The sequence below is a fragment of the Bos indicus x Bos taurus genome, chromosome 26 (genome assembly GCF_003369695.1).
Source record: "Bos indicus x Bos taurus breed Angus x Brahman F1 hybrid chromosome 26, Bos_hybrid_MaternalHap_v2.0, whole genome shotgun sequence".
Classification (NCBI taxonomy): domain Eukaryota; kingdom Metazoa; phylum Chordata; class Mammalia; order Artiodactyla; family Bovidae; genus Bos; species Bos indicus x Bos taurus.
Window position 1 is genome coordinate 39,932,093 of NC_040101.1, and position 16,681 is coordinate 39,948,773.

General features: G+C 33.1%; 1 protein-coding gene across 4 annotated transcripts in view; it reads right to left on the reverse strand.

The window, feature by feature from the left end:
• The window catches only part of KIF20B (kinesin family member 20B), an 83,933-nt gene that overhangs the window by 45,495 nt on the left and 21,757 nt on the right, over positions 1 to 16,681 (reverse strand). For 3 of the 4 annotated variants that reach the window (XM_027529182.1, XM_027529180.1, XM_027529181.1), the window contains exons 10-19: positions 16,124 to 16,195; positions 15,889 to 16,035; positions 15,070 to 15,232; positions 14,250 to 14,540; positions 10,478 to 10,617; positions 9,826 to 9,964; positions 8,598 to 8,826; positions 7,799 to 7,851; positions 6,348 to 6,467; positions 622 to 775 (exon numbers count right to left, since the gene is read on the reverse strand). In XM_027529182.1, coding sequence (XP_027384983.1) covers positions 622 to 775; positions 6,348 to 6,467; positions 7,799 to 7,851; positions 8,598 to 8,826; positions 9,826 to 9,964; positions 10,478 to 10,617; positions 14,250 to 14,540; positions 15,070 to 15,232; positions 15,889 to 16,035; positions 16,124 to 16,195 — 1,508 coding nt within the window. The remainder of the gene's footprint in view (positions 1 to 621; positions 776 to 6,347; positions 6,468 to 7,798; positions 7,852 to 8,597; positions 8,827 to 9,825; positions 9,965 to 10,477; positions 10,618 to 14,249; positions 14,541 to 15,069; positions 15,233 to 15,888; positions 16,036 to 16,123; positions 16,196 to 16,681) is intronic. The other variant, XM_027529183.1, reaches the window with a different exon arrangement.

A 16,681-nucleotide genomic window follows, 5' to 3' on the forward strand; every position in this document is an offset into this window, starting at 1 on the left:
TTTATCCATTTATCTCAAAGTGAAGCAGCTAATTAGGTTTCTAAAGTAATGTATGTTCTCTTAGAAAGTCTTCCTTCTCTGTATTATATTATAAAAGTCTTCCTAAAGACAGAATAGTTTAGAGACAAGGTGAAAGCCGCCATGTTCTCCTACATAGCCAGGGAGGTACAGCACAAAGTGAGTAAGCTCAGCACACTTCTTTTCTAGCAGTTTCACAGAAAACACAACCTGACCACATTTGCCTTTTGTAACGTTTAGCTCAAAGTCTTCCTGTCAAATGGCCTTTTCTTCAAATGAAAAACAGAATAAAGAGAGAAACAAAATGTGGAGAAATTTTGGCAGAAAAGGTGACTTTCAATTACGATAGGCACAGAAATAAGAGAATTATCATGATGCTAAATTGATAAGAGCATAATATCTAAAAACATTAAAATAAAGGCAGCTTTAAATACCTGCATCCTCTAGATAGTTTATAACATGTTAGTGTAAAAATTAGGGACATTTAGATTTTCTCAGGTTTTTTCCTTAGATAAGTAAATTTCCTTCTACTTGCAACTTTTGTGTTTCCTGGTGTAGGAGTCAGCTTTCTTAATGGCCTCCTGTTAGCAGCTGAACAAGTACCTTTCTTTGCTGGTGGTTCATCTTGTTGAAGTTCGTTTTCATTTAATCTTTTTCTTCCTGAATACGTTTTAGTTTTGCTGTCCTTAGACATTTCAGTCGTTTCATCACAAACCAATTTACTGTTTATTATTAAAGAAGAATTACCAACATTGTCCTAAAGTAAAATAAATTAAAATTAGTTCACATATAGAAAGCTATAATAAATGTAAGAACTATATAAATTAAAATTCAATACTGCATTATAAAAATTATATTTTCAAGTTTGTTGAGATATTTTCTAGGTTATTTCCTAAATCTCACCCTACCCTAAAATAACTGATGACTCTATGAAATAAGTAATATTAACTAACTTGTATAATCACTAAGCAGGACTCCCCCACCAAAAAAAAGTAACTGTGTAGTTTCATCCTGAAACCAAAACTAAAAACAAATTCATCTTTAGATTTTCTAAGATTAGGTGGGTTAGAGACTTATTTGCAGATAACCAAGTCCTAAAACACTTACCTCTAAATCATAAACAAAATGAGCTTTGACAAAGAGAAATAGGAAAACAGTATGACATAATTGCTCCTTATAGATACTTTCACTTAAAATTTTGAGTAATTATGAATAACTAGAAAACATCAGTCATTTTGTTTTGCAACCAAAGCTCAAAGTAACCACGTCCTACACTTTAACCAATCCCAGAAAAAGTTCTAATCTTAGCTTCTTGCCTTTGTATATTCAAAGATACACAATCTACATACTGCTTTAAAACTGAGTTCCTAGTTTATCTAGATGAAAAAGACCATTTAGATTTTCATTTTTTAAGGCAAAGACTACACCTCCCTAATAGGACAGCAGAAAGGAAGCCAGAAAGAAGGGTGAAACCTTAGCAATTAAGTGCATGTTTATAAAGTAATTAAAGGTTTGGGAAAGGCAGAGATTAATTAAATCCCTACATATTGGTAGCCAACCATTTGCGGGGGGCGGGTAGGTGGTAGGTAAAACTATATGAGAAAATAAAACATCATTTTATATTATAAAATCATCACTTTGTTAAGAGATATAGATTTAAACGATTTTAAGTCATAAAGTAATGATTAAAAAAAAAAGCAATTTTTTTAGATAGCCCTAATCAAAGAATATCATGAAGAACAACCTCCATGCTTTTTCACAATTAGTCCCTTGGTGTCACTGATAAGTGACAAAGTCCTGGGATAGAGGAATCAGACCTCTGACAAAGTCTGAGTTTTCAAACAGTCCACGACAATTTTAAGTTGTCCCCTCTTCCACGTTCAGACGTATTATAATCACCTAATCAATTTTCTCCTCTTCAAACTATACAATCTTCACCAAGAAAAAAATCTATCCTCCACAAGTGTCAGTTCCCAAAAGGAATATTTTCTGCCTAGAGTATTCTTGTTAGGAAGGATGCTAAAGAACCATTCAAAACAAACTTTTAATCATTAAAAGAGTCTGCTTTGGACTCTTTGGAACAGTGACCCTAGATCAACAGTTGATCAGCACAGTCAGGTTAAGTTCTAATTTACTTTGCATTTATTTATGTGAACAAGTTAGCACACTGTTTTAAGTTAGTTGATAAAACAGAGTCTAGAGCCTATCTAAAAAATTTACTCAAAGGCAAGGATTATTAAATTAGGAATATTGCTTACTTTATATTGCTTTTTTACTATTATTTACATAAACATTATTAACATTACGTGATATGCAAACATACTACAGAAATAGATATAATCCCCTGCTAAAGTTCCAACAATCTTCTTCAAAGTTGTAGGCAATAGAAGTGATCTGTCTCTGGCTTCTCTTTTTCTAGTTTTTTTTTTTTTTCCTTAACCTTCAACAAATCTAAGGCTGAACTTAAAATTCAGATCAAGTCCTGGGAGCTCAGCTGGTAAAGAATTCGCCTGCAATGCAGGAGACACTGTTTCGATTCCTGGTTCAGAAAATGCCCTGGAGAAGGGATAGGCTATCCACTCCAGTATTCCTGGGCTTCCCTGGTGGCTCAGCTGGTAAACAATCCACCTGCAATGCGGAAGACCTGGGTTTCATCCCTGGAGAGGCGAACGGCTACCCACTCCAGTATTCTGACCTGGAGAATTCCATGGACTGTATAGCCCATGAGGTCGCAAAGTCGGACAGACTGAGCAACTTTCACTCACTCACTCAACAAAAACAGGTGGCAAATAATCTCAAAGTGCTAAGAGCCTGGAGGTCCAGCAATTCATTTACTTGAAAAAGTCAAAAGCCCTAAGTTGTAAAAAGTTTTTCCTCCTTTTATTTCACAAATCAATTTCCTCTTCTTAATCCATACTACCACTACCCAACTACCTTAAATCAAAACCTCATCAACTATCACCAGAACTTTTCCAAGAGGTTTCTAGTTGGTCTCCCAGCCTTCATTCTAATTCCACTTCAATCCTATCTTCCAAGTTTCTAAAAATATCAACTCAAAATAAAAAATCAACTTTGCTATCCTTCTCCTTAGACTCCTTGCTGCCTACAGAATACAACCCAAATGCTTTAATGAAGTATTTAAGGCCTTTTGCTTCCCTGGTGGCTCAAATGGTAAAGAATCTGCCTGCAGTGCAGGAGATCCCGGTTTGATCCCTGGGACAGGAAGATCCCCTGGAGAAAGAAATGTCAACACACTCCAGTATTCTTGCCTGGAGAATCAATCCCATGGACAGAGAAGTCTGGAGGGCTGTGATCCATGGGGTCGCAGAGTCGGACACAAGTGAGTGACTAACACACACACTATCTCACCCCAATCTACTGCTCCTAGCATCATTATTCACTTCTCCTGCTTCAAACTTTCTTCTTGAGCAAATTATTAAAACTTATACTTTCCTACACTGACTGAAAGCCTTCTATGTCCATAACTGTGCATTCTGATTCTTTTATCTAGAAAAGCAGTGTATCTTCTTGTCCCTCACACCCACCAACTGCTCCTACTTTGGACTAGATAAATTTCACTTGCCATTTAAGATTCAACTTAATCATTTTCATCTGCACAAAGTATTCTCTCAAACCCTTCTATTCTCAGCTTCTTGTACATACTGATTACCACTGCACATTTCATTATAAATACATTTATGTTGCTTTTCTCTTACTGGGGAGTTGTTAAGGGGAGTAGTTTTTATTAATCTGTATAATCCCTAGAATCTAGCAGAGCACCCGGCACACAGAATCTCAGTTTTTCTTGACAAAATAAATCATTTTATGCTTCTCCTCCTAACTCTCTACCTTACTACAGGGGTATTCTCCCAGTTCAGAAAAGTTAAACAATAATACATAAAACAGATCTGGAAAAAAATCCAACAATATATGATTATAAATTATAATTAAAATACTAATTACATTACCAATATAATTTGTTGATAACTATATTAACATAAATCCTAAACTGTTAATATAATTATTAATTAATTTACAATAACGTATTCAACGGAAGTGACAAAAAGTCAGATGGAGTGAATAAACGCCAATAATAAATGCCAAAATAATGATAAATGCCAATAAATGGCATTTATATTTATCTATAATTAATAAATATTATAATAAATGCCAAAAGAGAGGTCTGCTACAAGAGTAGACAAAGGTTGAGCTATGGTTCTCCAGACAATGTTCCTTATTTACCCTTGTAGCATCAAAAACCTATCTGATGTTGAGATGATACAGAGAAAGTTGTGGGTACTGGCATTCAACTCTCAAGACCCAAAGGAGGGTCAAATGTAACATTTTATAGTACGGTAGTCCCTGCTTACCTATAGAGAATACATTCTGAGACCTAGCAGTTGCCTTAAACCATGGAAATATTGAATCCTATATACACTATGCTTTTTCCTTTACATGCTTACAAAGTTTAGTACATGCCTAAAGTTTAATTTAAAAATTAAGCACAGGGACCTTCCTGATGGCCCAGTGGCTAAAACTTCCTGCTCCCAGTGCCCGGGACTCAGGTTTGATTCCTGGTCAGGAAACTAGATCCTACATGCTGCAATTAAAGATCCCTCACGCCACAGCTAAGATCTGGCAGAGCCAAATAAATATTTTTTTTAAAAAAAATTAAGCACAGAATGAGATTAACAATAATAAAATAGAACAATTATAACAATATACCATAATAAGTTATGTGAATGCAGCCTCTGTTGCTCTCAAAATTATCTTGTACAGATTTAATGCTTTTTACATCTTAAGCACCTATGCTCTACGGCCATAACTTTTGCAGTTTGAGGTGCGACAGCAAAACTAGCACAGATTTTCTTCTTCCTTCTTCACAATTTCACAAATAGAAAATTCATTCTTGCCATAGATCTTAGCAACCTCAGCATACAATTTTTTTTTTCCTTATTGAGAATTTTTACCTTTACTTTTAAACAAAGCACTTTATAGCTTCTCTATGACATATCCAAATTGTCAGCATCACTACGCTTCTGCTTTGGGGGCATTATTAAGCAAAATCAGCATTACTCTAACACAGCACTATGATACCAACAACAGACAATCTGATAAACAAGACTAACAGGAGGGATATGCTAGACAAAGGGATGAGTCAGGCCAGGCAGGATGGAGCAATATGGCATAAGCTTTCACCATACTACTCAGAACAGCACACAATGTAAAACTCATGAATTATTTCAGGCATTTTTCATTTAATCCTTCTGACCTTGGTTAACCCACAGAAACTGAAATTGCAGATAAAGGGAAACTACTGTATACCACGCTTGCCTCTGTTAGAGAAAAGACATACAAAAGCAGAGAATTTTAGCTATTAATTTACTCAACCTATTGTGTTATTAACAATATGTCAAAAAATAATTTGAAGGTACTGCAATAAAAAATGAATATAAAAGAAAGCCAAAAACCATTGTTTAATAAAACAACTAAAAGACAGGCTGATCATCCAATCCTAAACTAACTAAATATAAAATTACCTAAATTTCTATTTATGAAAGGCTACTTAAAAACCCTTAAAACACTGTAGTTTATATTTTAGTCACTGAGTCGTGTCCAACTCTTTTGCAACAGTATGGAGAGTAGCCCACAAGGCTCCTCTGTCCATGGGATTCGTCAGGCAAGACACACTGGACTGGGTTGCCATTTCCTTCTGCAGGGATCTTCCCGACCCAGGGATTGAATCCATACCTCCTGCATGGCAAGCGGATTCTTCACTGCTGAGCCCTGACAAGCCCATAAAGGCTTTATATGCTATAGTTATAATGTAATTTTTAAAAGAAAATATCCCTGCTATTAAATAGATGAACTTTAGCAAAATTGTACAAACTAGAAACAAGCTTCTAAAACCTAATGTCATTTATAGTTATACAGAAATGGACATACAGATATAGACAGATATATCAATAGAGTAGAGCTACAGAGAGATACAGATCTTTATGATCTGTGGAATCAAAGCACATTTAAGTTTCTTTCACCCCAGAGCTCCCCATCCAGTTTGCTGAGGCTTAAACTTCTACGGGCTACACGGTCTTGTCCCTTTTACGTACAAAGCATTCATAGCTTAGTTTGTAGAGATCAAACTGCCATCTTCTAAGTTTTCAAAAATTCATCTCGGTGCAATAGTGAATTGCATTCAATGCCAAGATAAGCAAGTCAACATTCTTAGTGAATTAGTCTCAAGTTGTATCAGCTATTTTAAATAATTTTAAACCAAACAAAACATATTCTTTATTTAATTTATAACACAAATAAAATTAGATTCTTACACTGCCTTTACATGTGTTTTCCATATGAAATTTTAGGTTCTGAAATTTGTTAATAGTATCCTCTTTTTGGTCAATTTTATCCATCAACTCTTGAATTCTTTGATTCTGCATAATTATTTTCTTTGGGAAGGGAAAAAACAAAGTTTAGTCAATGTACTTTGGGGATAACTAGAATGCAAATATGATACAGTTTAGAACTGCTTCAAATTTTAAGATTAAGCAAAAAAAACAAAACAAAACAACAGCAATACACTATGCATAGCATGACTTTATTTTAAAAAATTAACATGCCTAAATATAAAATGAAAGAGAAGCAATACATCATAATGGATAAGAGGAATCAGGAGTCACATGATCTGGGTTTGATTCCAAGCTTCTCTACTTTCTAGTTGTGAACCTCAAGCAAGTTATTTAATGCCTACGTAAAAAAATAACAGTATCTGCATCATAAGGTTGTTGTGAGACTTAGACAACTAAAGAACTTAAAAGAGTTCATAGAAAATGTTCTATAAAAAATACATATATGTGTGTATGTATGTGTATATATACATAAAATAATCTCTAAGAGCTACCAAGCAAGTTGGTTTGGATTTGTTTTCAATGTAAGAGAGACATTACGGGGGACTACTGTACCTTCTATTTTACATAGTTTAATATAACAGTATGTTTACAACTAGCAGCTATTTTTATAAATAGGAAAAAAATAAAAGGAAAGGAGAATAGGAACTGTCTAAACAACAGCTAAAATGTCTTGTATTGAGTACATTATTTTGGTTATCTTTTTAAGTACTGGGTATTAGATGCCAAGATTTCCAATTATTTAGATCTGATCATATGTTAAAATATTCAGCTCTTTAGAAGAACAAATGTAAGTTAAGAGAAGGTCAGGAAAAATATTAAGTTTAGAGTTTTAAATTCACTTCACCTCTATGTATCCCTGCAATTTCATACTTAGATCTCACAATGTCAAATCCATCTACAACCACTTAGAGTAATTATCTGATCTGAAGGTATAAAGTGCAAGAGATTTTCAGATTCTGATGCTGCACACTGATCAGGCCATATCCTAAATTTTAAAACAGTAACTTCAGACAAGATAAATACTATTTAAATAATCTATTCAATACAATGTACCTGGTAAAAGAGTGACATAGAGATGATTCTCTGGCAGCACATACAGATCTAAGATGCCTTCTAAAGGAAGAAAGCAAGACACAGAACTACAATCCTATTTGTATAAAATTTTTAAAAGATGTATGTTACACACATACACACACATATATACACATATACAAATAAAACCTTTTCTGGAAAGACCAAGAAACTTTCCAGAGACCATATATGGAAAGAGATATGAGAGTGAAGTCACTTATATACTCATTAATTATCCATACTGTCAATTTTACTTATTAATTTCCTTATTAAGATAAAATAAAGCTTAAACGCATTACCTTATTAGATTTCTCAAGCTCTTGAACCAATGAATTTAAATTAATTTCTGATTCTGAAAAAGTAAGAATATTAAAAATAAATATCTAAGCACCTAAAAAAATATATCACTAAATAAACATGAAACATAAGCTGCTACAGCAGACACTTCATTGTTATACTCAGGAAAAAGAATTTTCACAGCCCTAAAAGTACACTAACAGCTACAAATTCTACCACCAGAGAGTACTGTTTCTGAAAAAGCTACTTTCAAAACCCAGGGCAAAAATGAATGCCATCTGCTCAATAGTAGGAAATTTCTGGAATAATGTCAGAAGAGAAGTAGCTTATACCTTTCTGATCCACTTCATAATGAGGCATCACTTATCTGCTATTTTCCACCCATCTTGTTCACACAGAAAAGGGCAGCGTATTTCATCTAATACTTGAAACTCAGGTGTGACAAGTCCTCCCAGTCCCCCACCACCACACACACACACACACACACACACACATATAAATGAACAAACTTCACAGCTTTACAATTTCCTATGAGATTTCTTAATTTGCTAATAAAGCTATACTTAGGTTTTGGGTTTTCCTGAAAGTCTATTTTCTAGTAATATTAGTCTAAAAGTAAAGAAAAGGAAAAATATATTTTTACTAGTAAATTACTGTAAACTCATACAAATGGTAAAATATTAAATGTTACCTCCATCATTTTCTGACCAGTTTGTAAATAAGCTGCATAAATCTCATACTTACCAACTGTCTTTTTAAGAATTTGTAACATCTACATAGGGATATAATACAACCACTTACCACTTTCTCTCTTTTTTAACTCTTCTTGGGTTTTGATTAATTCTTCTTTGGTTTTAGCTAATTCAGCTTTAACTTGATTAAACTTTATTTCTAAACAAGCAATAGCTTCCTGGGGGTCAGCAAGAGATGCAATATATAAGTGAGCAATTTCAGCCTGTTTCTTAATACCAGTGACATCATCTTGAAGAGAATCAATAATATCTTCAATTCCTACATAATTATGTCCTTCCTAAAAATAGCAAAAACCACATGCCTAATGTTAACAGTGGCTTTCACTACTTCAGTGTGGTACCATCTAGCATGTTTTAAAAACAAATAGCAAAACAAATGCACAACTTACAATTTTTTAAACATATTATTTATGTTTTTCTATTAGGTGACTATAGACATGTTTATGTTTTCTTATATAGAAGTAGCTCCAAATATGAAAAAGATGTGTTCCATTAGTCATCTTCTATTTTATGGAACATGAGACTTTATTTCTCCGTAAGAACAATGTCATAAACTGTACGTTGTTTATGTACAGTTTACAGAACAATTATAATTACCTAGTTCAGGTATACTCTTAGTCATATGAGTCTTTAAAATATTTTTTGGGCAAGCTGAAGAAACAAATCCTCATTTTCACAATTCAGACTGAATCCCAAACTATGTCAGGGACACAGAATGATGGTTTGAGGGCAAGAGCCTAGACATTATCATCGTGGACCGCTGAACTGAGTAATTAAAAAACAAAGCAAAACAAAAACAACCAACCATTCCAAAAAGATGTGATTAATTTCAGCTTCCGTAGAAGCAGCAGAAAAGAAAAATGTTTCCTAAACAGTAGAGAACGGTTATTCAGCCAAGCAAGAATGATTTTTCTATATATATTTTTGTTTTAATCAGAATAGAATTAAATGATCCCACAAGTCTGTCAGCCACATAAAATTCTTGAGTTTAAAACAAATCTGAGTGGGTATCCCATAATCAGACAAAAAGCAATCTACCTACAAACACCACAATGACTCAAGCAACACCAAACTGAGATATAAACGTAAAAGCTACTTTTTCCTAAGTTCAATAGCTATACTTAAACTATTTGTGTTTATATTCCTAACAAAGCACACTTACTTAAAGTTACATATTAAGTTTTTTTAAAAATCTGAAGTATATTAAATTATCACTGATGTTATATACTAAATCCTGGTACCTATACTTCATGTATTTAATATTTCAGTTAACATACTTCAGTTTCATCTTTTATGGCATGATCTTCATTCTTTGGTTCCTCCTGAGCATCACATTTACCAATCAAATCCTTGAAAATAGCCAAACGACATTCAGCATTTTCTTCTAAAATTTCTCGTTCCTGAAGGAGAGTTTCCCTTTATAACAGAAATAAATCCCATTAAGAAACAGAAAAACCACTACTTTACATTTTTATTTTAAATTTCTAAGGTTAAGCACATTATAAATTAAAGTAAAAGTGTGAAAATGTTAGTTGCTGAGTCATGTCCAACTCTCTGAGACCCCACTGACTAGCCCACCAGGCTCATCTGTTCATGGGACTTTCCAGGCAAGAATACTGAAGTGGGTTGACATTTCCTTCTCCAGGGGATCGTTCTGACCCAGGAATAGACCCCAGGTCTCTTGCATTGAAGGCAGATTCTTTACCATCTGAGCTCAGAAAGTAAATAAAAAGACTTATAAATTAAAAGTCAATTTAAATGCTCACTCATATATAATTCACAGTCACCATGGGGATTAGTAATAGCTATTTTCAAGCTTGCATAAAGATTAGAGTTTAGAAGTCACCTAATATAAAAAAGCAAAAATAAATTTTTTTCACAAGTAAATAAAATTTTCAATTTTTATTAGACATGAACAAAAAAACTTACTTAAAGTCAGCTTCTCGTTGGGCCAAATACTGAGTAAACTCCTGTGTAACTTCGTCACGAATTTTAAATTCCAATGTTAACTTTTCCTTTCTTTCATTTATTAGTTTTTTTTTCAAATCTTCTATTAAATCCAGAAGTTTCTAAAATATAAATATTAAAATTCTAATTAAAAAGCAAATAAATTCCAAGAGAAAGATATTCCATGTGTTTAAAAATAAAACTTTTCATTTCATTACTATGTTTCTTTTTACCAAAGATAGTATTTTCACTAAAAACTATGTATATGCAGAGATTGATTAATGTGAAAAATCAAGTTCGTCTCACCACATTTTAGAAACACAGTTCAAATGTCTGTCTGGTTACACAAAGAATGAAGAGGAAAGAAAATTTGAGCATCTATTATCTACTAGGAACTACTTTGGGGAGTTCATATTTTATTTCATTTAATCTACACAACCCTTTTTATACTTAGTAGGAGCACTCAAATTTCCTAGGTAGGGAAAGTAAGGACCAAGTCTGTGGTAAATGCTTAAGTCTGAGTTTAAAGTTAGTCTGTCAAAATATAAAGCTGACATGTTACACAGAGCAGTTACTGTGAATCCCCAGTTAAAGGGAGATATTACATATTTTATTGGGTTTCTATAACTGTCCAAATGTAAGCAACAACTCTGTCTTTGAAAGCACACACATAATTAATCATTTAACATGGACAATAAACAATAAAACAATTAAAATTTGACATTATAGCCAGTATAGGTATGTAAATTATAGCAGTCAAGAAAACAGCCTGATAGCCTTTTTTTAAGGTTTCTGATTAAAGTTTCTCAATAAGAAACTAATAAACTCTCTCAAAGCTACAGATCTTTCACTTTCTCAACTTTATATTTGAAAATATTTTACAGATATCTTGACTTTGAAATTCTAAGAACTTCTACTGAGGAAATAATTTTATATTTTGGCTATAAAATAGACACTGTGTTTTTTGCAACAATGAGTGGTTATATGTAAACAAAAAAGAAAAAGTAAAATGCAACTTGAAAGTCAAACTTAAGAAATGGGTTCAACTATAGCACCATCATACAGTGAAACTACTGTAATGAATTATGATGACATATTTACAATTCATAATTTCCACAATTTATTTTTAAATGAAGAAAATCAGTTAACAATATTGTAACAAACAGTAAAAATCTATTAACACGATAAGTAGATTTAGAGACATTTATATTTATTTCCCTTTTTCTTTTTCTAGACTCTGTCATGATTATATAATATTTTTATAATTTTAAATAACCACATTCTTTTCCCACTGTTCAAAACAATAAATATTTAATAGTAACTCACAGTAACTATTGAAGAAGAGGGGCTTCCCTAATGGCTCAGATGGTACAGAACCCATCTGCAATGGAGGGGACCCAGGTTCAGTCCCTGGGTGGGAAAGATCCTCTGCAGAAGGGAATGGCAAGCCACTCCAGAATTTCTGCCTGGGAAATCCCATGGACAGAGGAGCCTGGCAGGCACAGTCCACGGGGTCACAGAGAGTCAGACACAACTTACTAACACTTTCACTTTTCACATGGAAGAAGAAATGTGGGAGACTCAGAGAAATCTGTATGAAAACCTTGGGAAATTGGTTTCTTTCAGTAATTCTCAACAACTAGTTTTCTACCACTGTTAGTATATGATAAAGTATTGAGTGAAAAAAATTCTGGTTGGTTATTCAAGTTAAATGAATTTTAAGCATAGATATGTTACTATCAATATATTTCATAATGATCTTTAATAATTTCATAATGATCTTTAATACTGACAACCCTCTAATTAATAAAATGCTAACAATGTGAAGCATGAGAAGCCTAATCATTTTAATTTTGAGAAGTATTACAAAAAACTTGGATGAAATTTTAATTTTGAAGTACCTAGTAAATATTATAAGATATGCATTTACACTACATAATCCTACATAAATGACATTATTTTTCCTTAATAAATTCATAAATGACTAACTTAATAAGTTTAACAAACATTACATTGATATATAAACTTCAGTTTTGAGATCAAAAAAAAATTAAAGGACGACTATTAACAACTTAGCCTAGTTTTTCACTGAGGGAAGTACAACATTACAGAGATCCAGGGTAAAGCATGTTCAATCACATGGTGACCAGATAAACTAGGACTAATGGCATCTGAAGCTTTCATCTTCATTCCTAAGCAACACAGGCACAACAATGGCTTTCAGGGACACTGGAATAAACTATTAAGATGAGAGTATTTAACTCAATACATCACTGATCTATTTAAACGTCTATAGTCCAAAAGAGTACTATGATGTCAGATGTGTCAACACCACTCAAGTCAGTTAATGAGGGGAACCAGTAATGTGGACATGATCTATATTTCAGAACTGTGTGCATGCGTGCTCACTCACTCAGTCGTGTCCGCCTCTTTACAACCCCATGGACTGTAGCTCGAGAGGTTCCTCTGTCCATGGGATTCTCCAGGCAAGAATATGAGAGCAAGTTGCCATTTCCTTCCCCAGGAGATCTTTCTGACCTAGGAATCAAACCTGCATCTCCTGCCCTGGCAGGCGAATTCTTTACCACTGAGCCACCTGGGAAGCTGTATTTCAGGATTAATGAAACTTAAATATATGTATGAATTTTATTTGGACAGAAATTATAAGAAACACCATTAAATCTTATTTGTTTCTATAAATATAAGATGATCAAGTGATTTTTTAAAATAGAATAATCGGTACTAGGCACACATTTTGCACTCTTGTACTTAAGACTGCAAGGTAAAATTTTGGAGGAGTATGCTAAAATCACAGGGTGAAACGATACTGGGGAACAATGAAAAGAGACCTGAAACACAACACCGAGTTAACTAAAACTTGGCTTCACCAAAAATGGAGAAATTAGACACTGTCTGCCTCCTAATGTGATTCAATGGGAAATTCAGAACTTCATATATATAACAAGCTTGCCTAAAGTGTTAAACCTGGATCATCTTATGATAATTATCTTATGATAATAAGATGATCCAGACTGGAGGTTTTTTACAAGACAATTAACCACAAATTTTCAAAAATATCTATGCTAGATTAGAGATTAACTAAAGAAACGTGATAATCAAAAGCAATGTATTGAATTGTAGATCAAAAACAAAGTGGCTATGAAAGGAAATACTTGGACCACTAGAGAAATCTCGATATGGACAATACAACACTATGTTACTGTATTAATGTGAAAGTGCTTAGGTATGAAAATGGCCTTTTGATTGTGAGGAACACACCCATGTTCTTGGGAAACATGCTGAAGTAGTTAGTTGTAAGGTGTCATTATGTCTGCATCTTGTTTTCAAATGATACAGGCAAAAAAGATGTGTATTCACACTCACAGAAAGAGAATATAAAAATGGTAAAATTTTAACAACTAGCAAATCCAGATGAAATGCAAATGAGTATTCATTATATTTGGAGAAGGCAATGGCACCCTACTCCAGTACTCTTGCCTGGAAAATCCCATGGACGCAGGAGCCTGGTAGGCTGCAGTCCATGGGGTCGCTAAGAGTCAAACATGACTGAGCGACTTCACTTTCACTTTTCACTTTCATGTATTGGAGAAGGAAATGGCAACTTTCAAAACATGTAATGAAAGATAAACTTAGTGTATTGTTGGAAAAAATGGGAGAAAGAGCCTTAAGAATTACTAACCATAACTTCAGAATAATAAATAAGCCAATTTTAGAAGTATGAGTTAATACATACTCTCTTCCCCGCATGGCTACTAAAAGCCTTATCATCCTCTAATGTATCATGTAGATCTTCATCAATAAATTCAGTTTCCACATTCTGCTTTTCTTCAGCTTTTTCTAGATCCTCAACCAAATCTTCATCTTCCACCACATCTTCCAGGCTACTTTCCCATGAAATTGTGGATCTTTTTTCATTTAGTATTTTATTATCTGAATTATTAATATCTAATGATTCATCTTGAGAAGATTTGACAGGTCCAAATGATTTCTCTTGAGAGCAATTTAAAATATCTGGAACATAAACCTGGTAAAATATTGAATGTAACTTTTAAAACAAAGGCAAAAACTGTCAACAAAGAAAAAACAATTATAAATTTAAGTCAAATGACAACTTGAGAATTAAAAAGAAAAATCTATCCAAATATAGAAGGAATTAGCATACTCAAATACATATTTGATAAGAAAAAAGCTAATTACACATGTATACTACATATAAATCTACTTTCCTGGGTTAAGGTCTTAGTACTATTTCCAGCAGGTGGTTTCCTGATTAGCCACTATATAAGCCAGACGGACAGCAGAGCATATAGTTCGCTGCGTACTTGCAATTTGTAATGGGTAAGTTATTTATTACTGAGGTCATTTTCTCTTAAGCAGGGGTAACTTTCAATTTTTTTCCTATGCCTACTACTCAAATATTACATTTTTAATTTTCAATTATTTTCTAGATTTACAGCTGTAAGTGCAAAATGTATTATCTACTCTAAGAAAAAAAATCATTACTACTCTAATAATACAAAGCTTAACAAATTCTGAAATTTAGCTATATTTACTTTTTGTGCAATGGCTGAGAACTTCAACACATTGAGTGTCTCATCATAGGTAAAAGAACATTGGCTAATGTTGACAATCATACATATCTTCCCTTTACCATTAAAAAAACTTTGAAAATAGTGGGTCAATTTACTTTCCCGGAAAGGCACATGCTGTTGAAACCTATGGAAAAAATTTTCAAAAAATTAAAAGTTAAAACAAGTCTTGTGAAGTCAGGATACTGATAAATTTTACAAAGAGATAACATAACAACCATGGACTTAAATTCTAGGTTAGTGATTAGTTTCATTTGTACTAGTCATTTTCTGTTTATTCATGTTGTTTTCTTTAAACACTGCTACTATTATTATTAATACTGACAATAATAACCAACTAGGCAAAATGTAAAGGAAGTCACAATGAAGTGGGTTGTGTTCTCTAGTGTATAGCAATTATGCAATATATAAACCTTAACTAGAAAATGGTAAAGGCTGGATTTATCATTTACTTAGCCTAAAATGCTAGTTAATACAGAAATCTACCACATCTAGAAAAACACAGTGCATTAATAAGAATAATATGGTTTCAAAGTCTGTTAATAAACCAGCATTAGAAGCTTATTATCTAAGTTGTCTGTTGATACATATTTGCTATAGAAAATACTGTGTTTACCTGAGTCACTGGCATTGACTGATAATGCTTTTCATTTCTATCATTCCTAGTCATTATGTAAGAAGCAAGTTAAAAAGAAAAGAACTTTCTAAAACTAGCAAAGCTGAAAGTGTAAATATTATTAATATAATCCTTGATATGCTGATAACATGTTCAGCAACTCTTACTTTGACTTTTCGCTATTCTTCAAAACACTGATACACTTTCCCAGAGTCAATAAAGAAGTGTTGATATTCCCAGTCTCTCTTAACCTTTCACCTTCATTCTGTGTCCTCATGCTTCGTTCTGAGCCAGCAAGATCACATAAAGACAATCTAAATTAACCAAAGGAAAAAAACTTTAAAAAATTCTTCAAAACAAAAAAATTCAAAATAATAACAATTTAAACAATGCTCAACTTACTCACTGACTCGTATTACATGTGGTATTTCTGAATCTTCAATCTGTAATATTCTAATGGTAAATATGCTGTGACTAAAAGAAATAAACAAAGATTACATATTATCATTCCTTCTTTATTTCTGCATTCTAATAGGAGAGGCAAGCATCTAAATCAATATCTATTTTCACCCTAATACTGGCCATCATCACAGTACTACATTCTCCAACTAGCCGTCAGGTATCTCAGTTTAGTGCTCCACTGCCACCTACACAACACTCAACTACTAAAACCAAAGAGCTTATCTTTCTTTCACTTAGCCCCAGACCCTTCAAATTTACTCTTCTCAACATTCCAACTTCTATGAATGAAGTAATTCATAATAAAGTCTCAATTTGCTTACAAAGGTATTGCTTTTAGGTATAATGTACAGCTAAATCACTTGAATCAAGCCAAGTATACATTTGGCTTAGATGCCTACTAAATATTGGCTTATCTGGATTACATGTTGTCCTTAAGCCATACATGGGAGACGGGGCTCTTTCCCCTTTAAGAGAAAATCTGTTTTAAGTATCTCACTG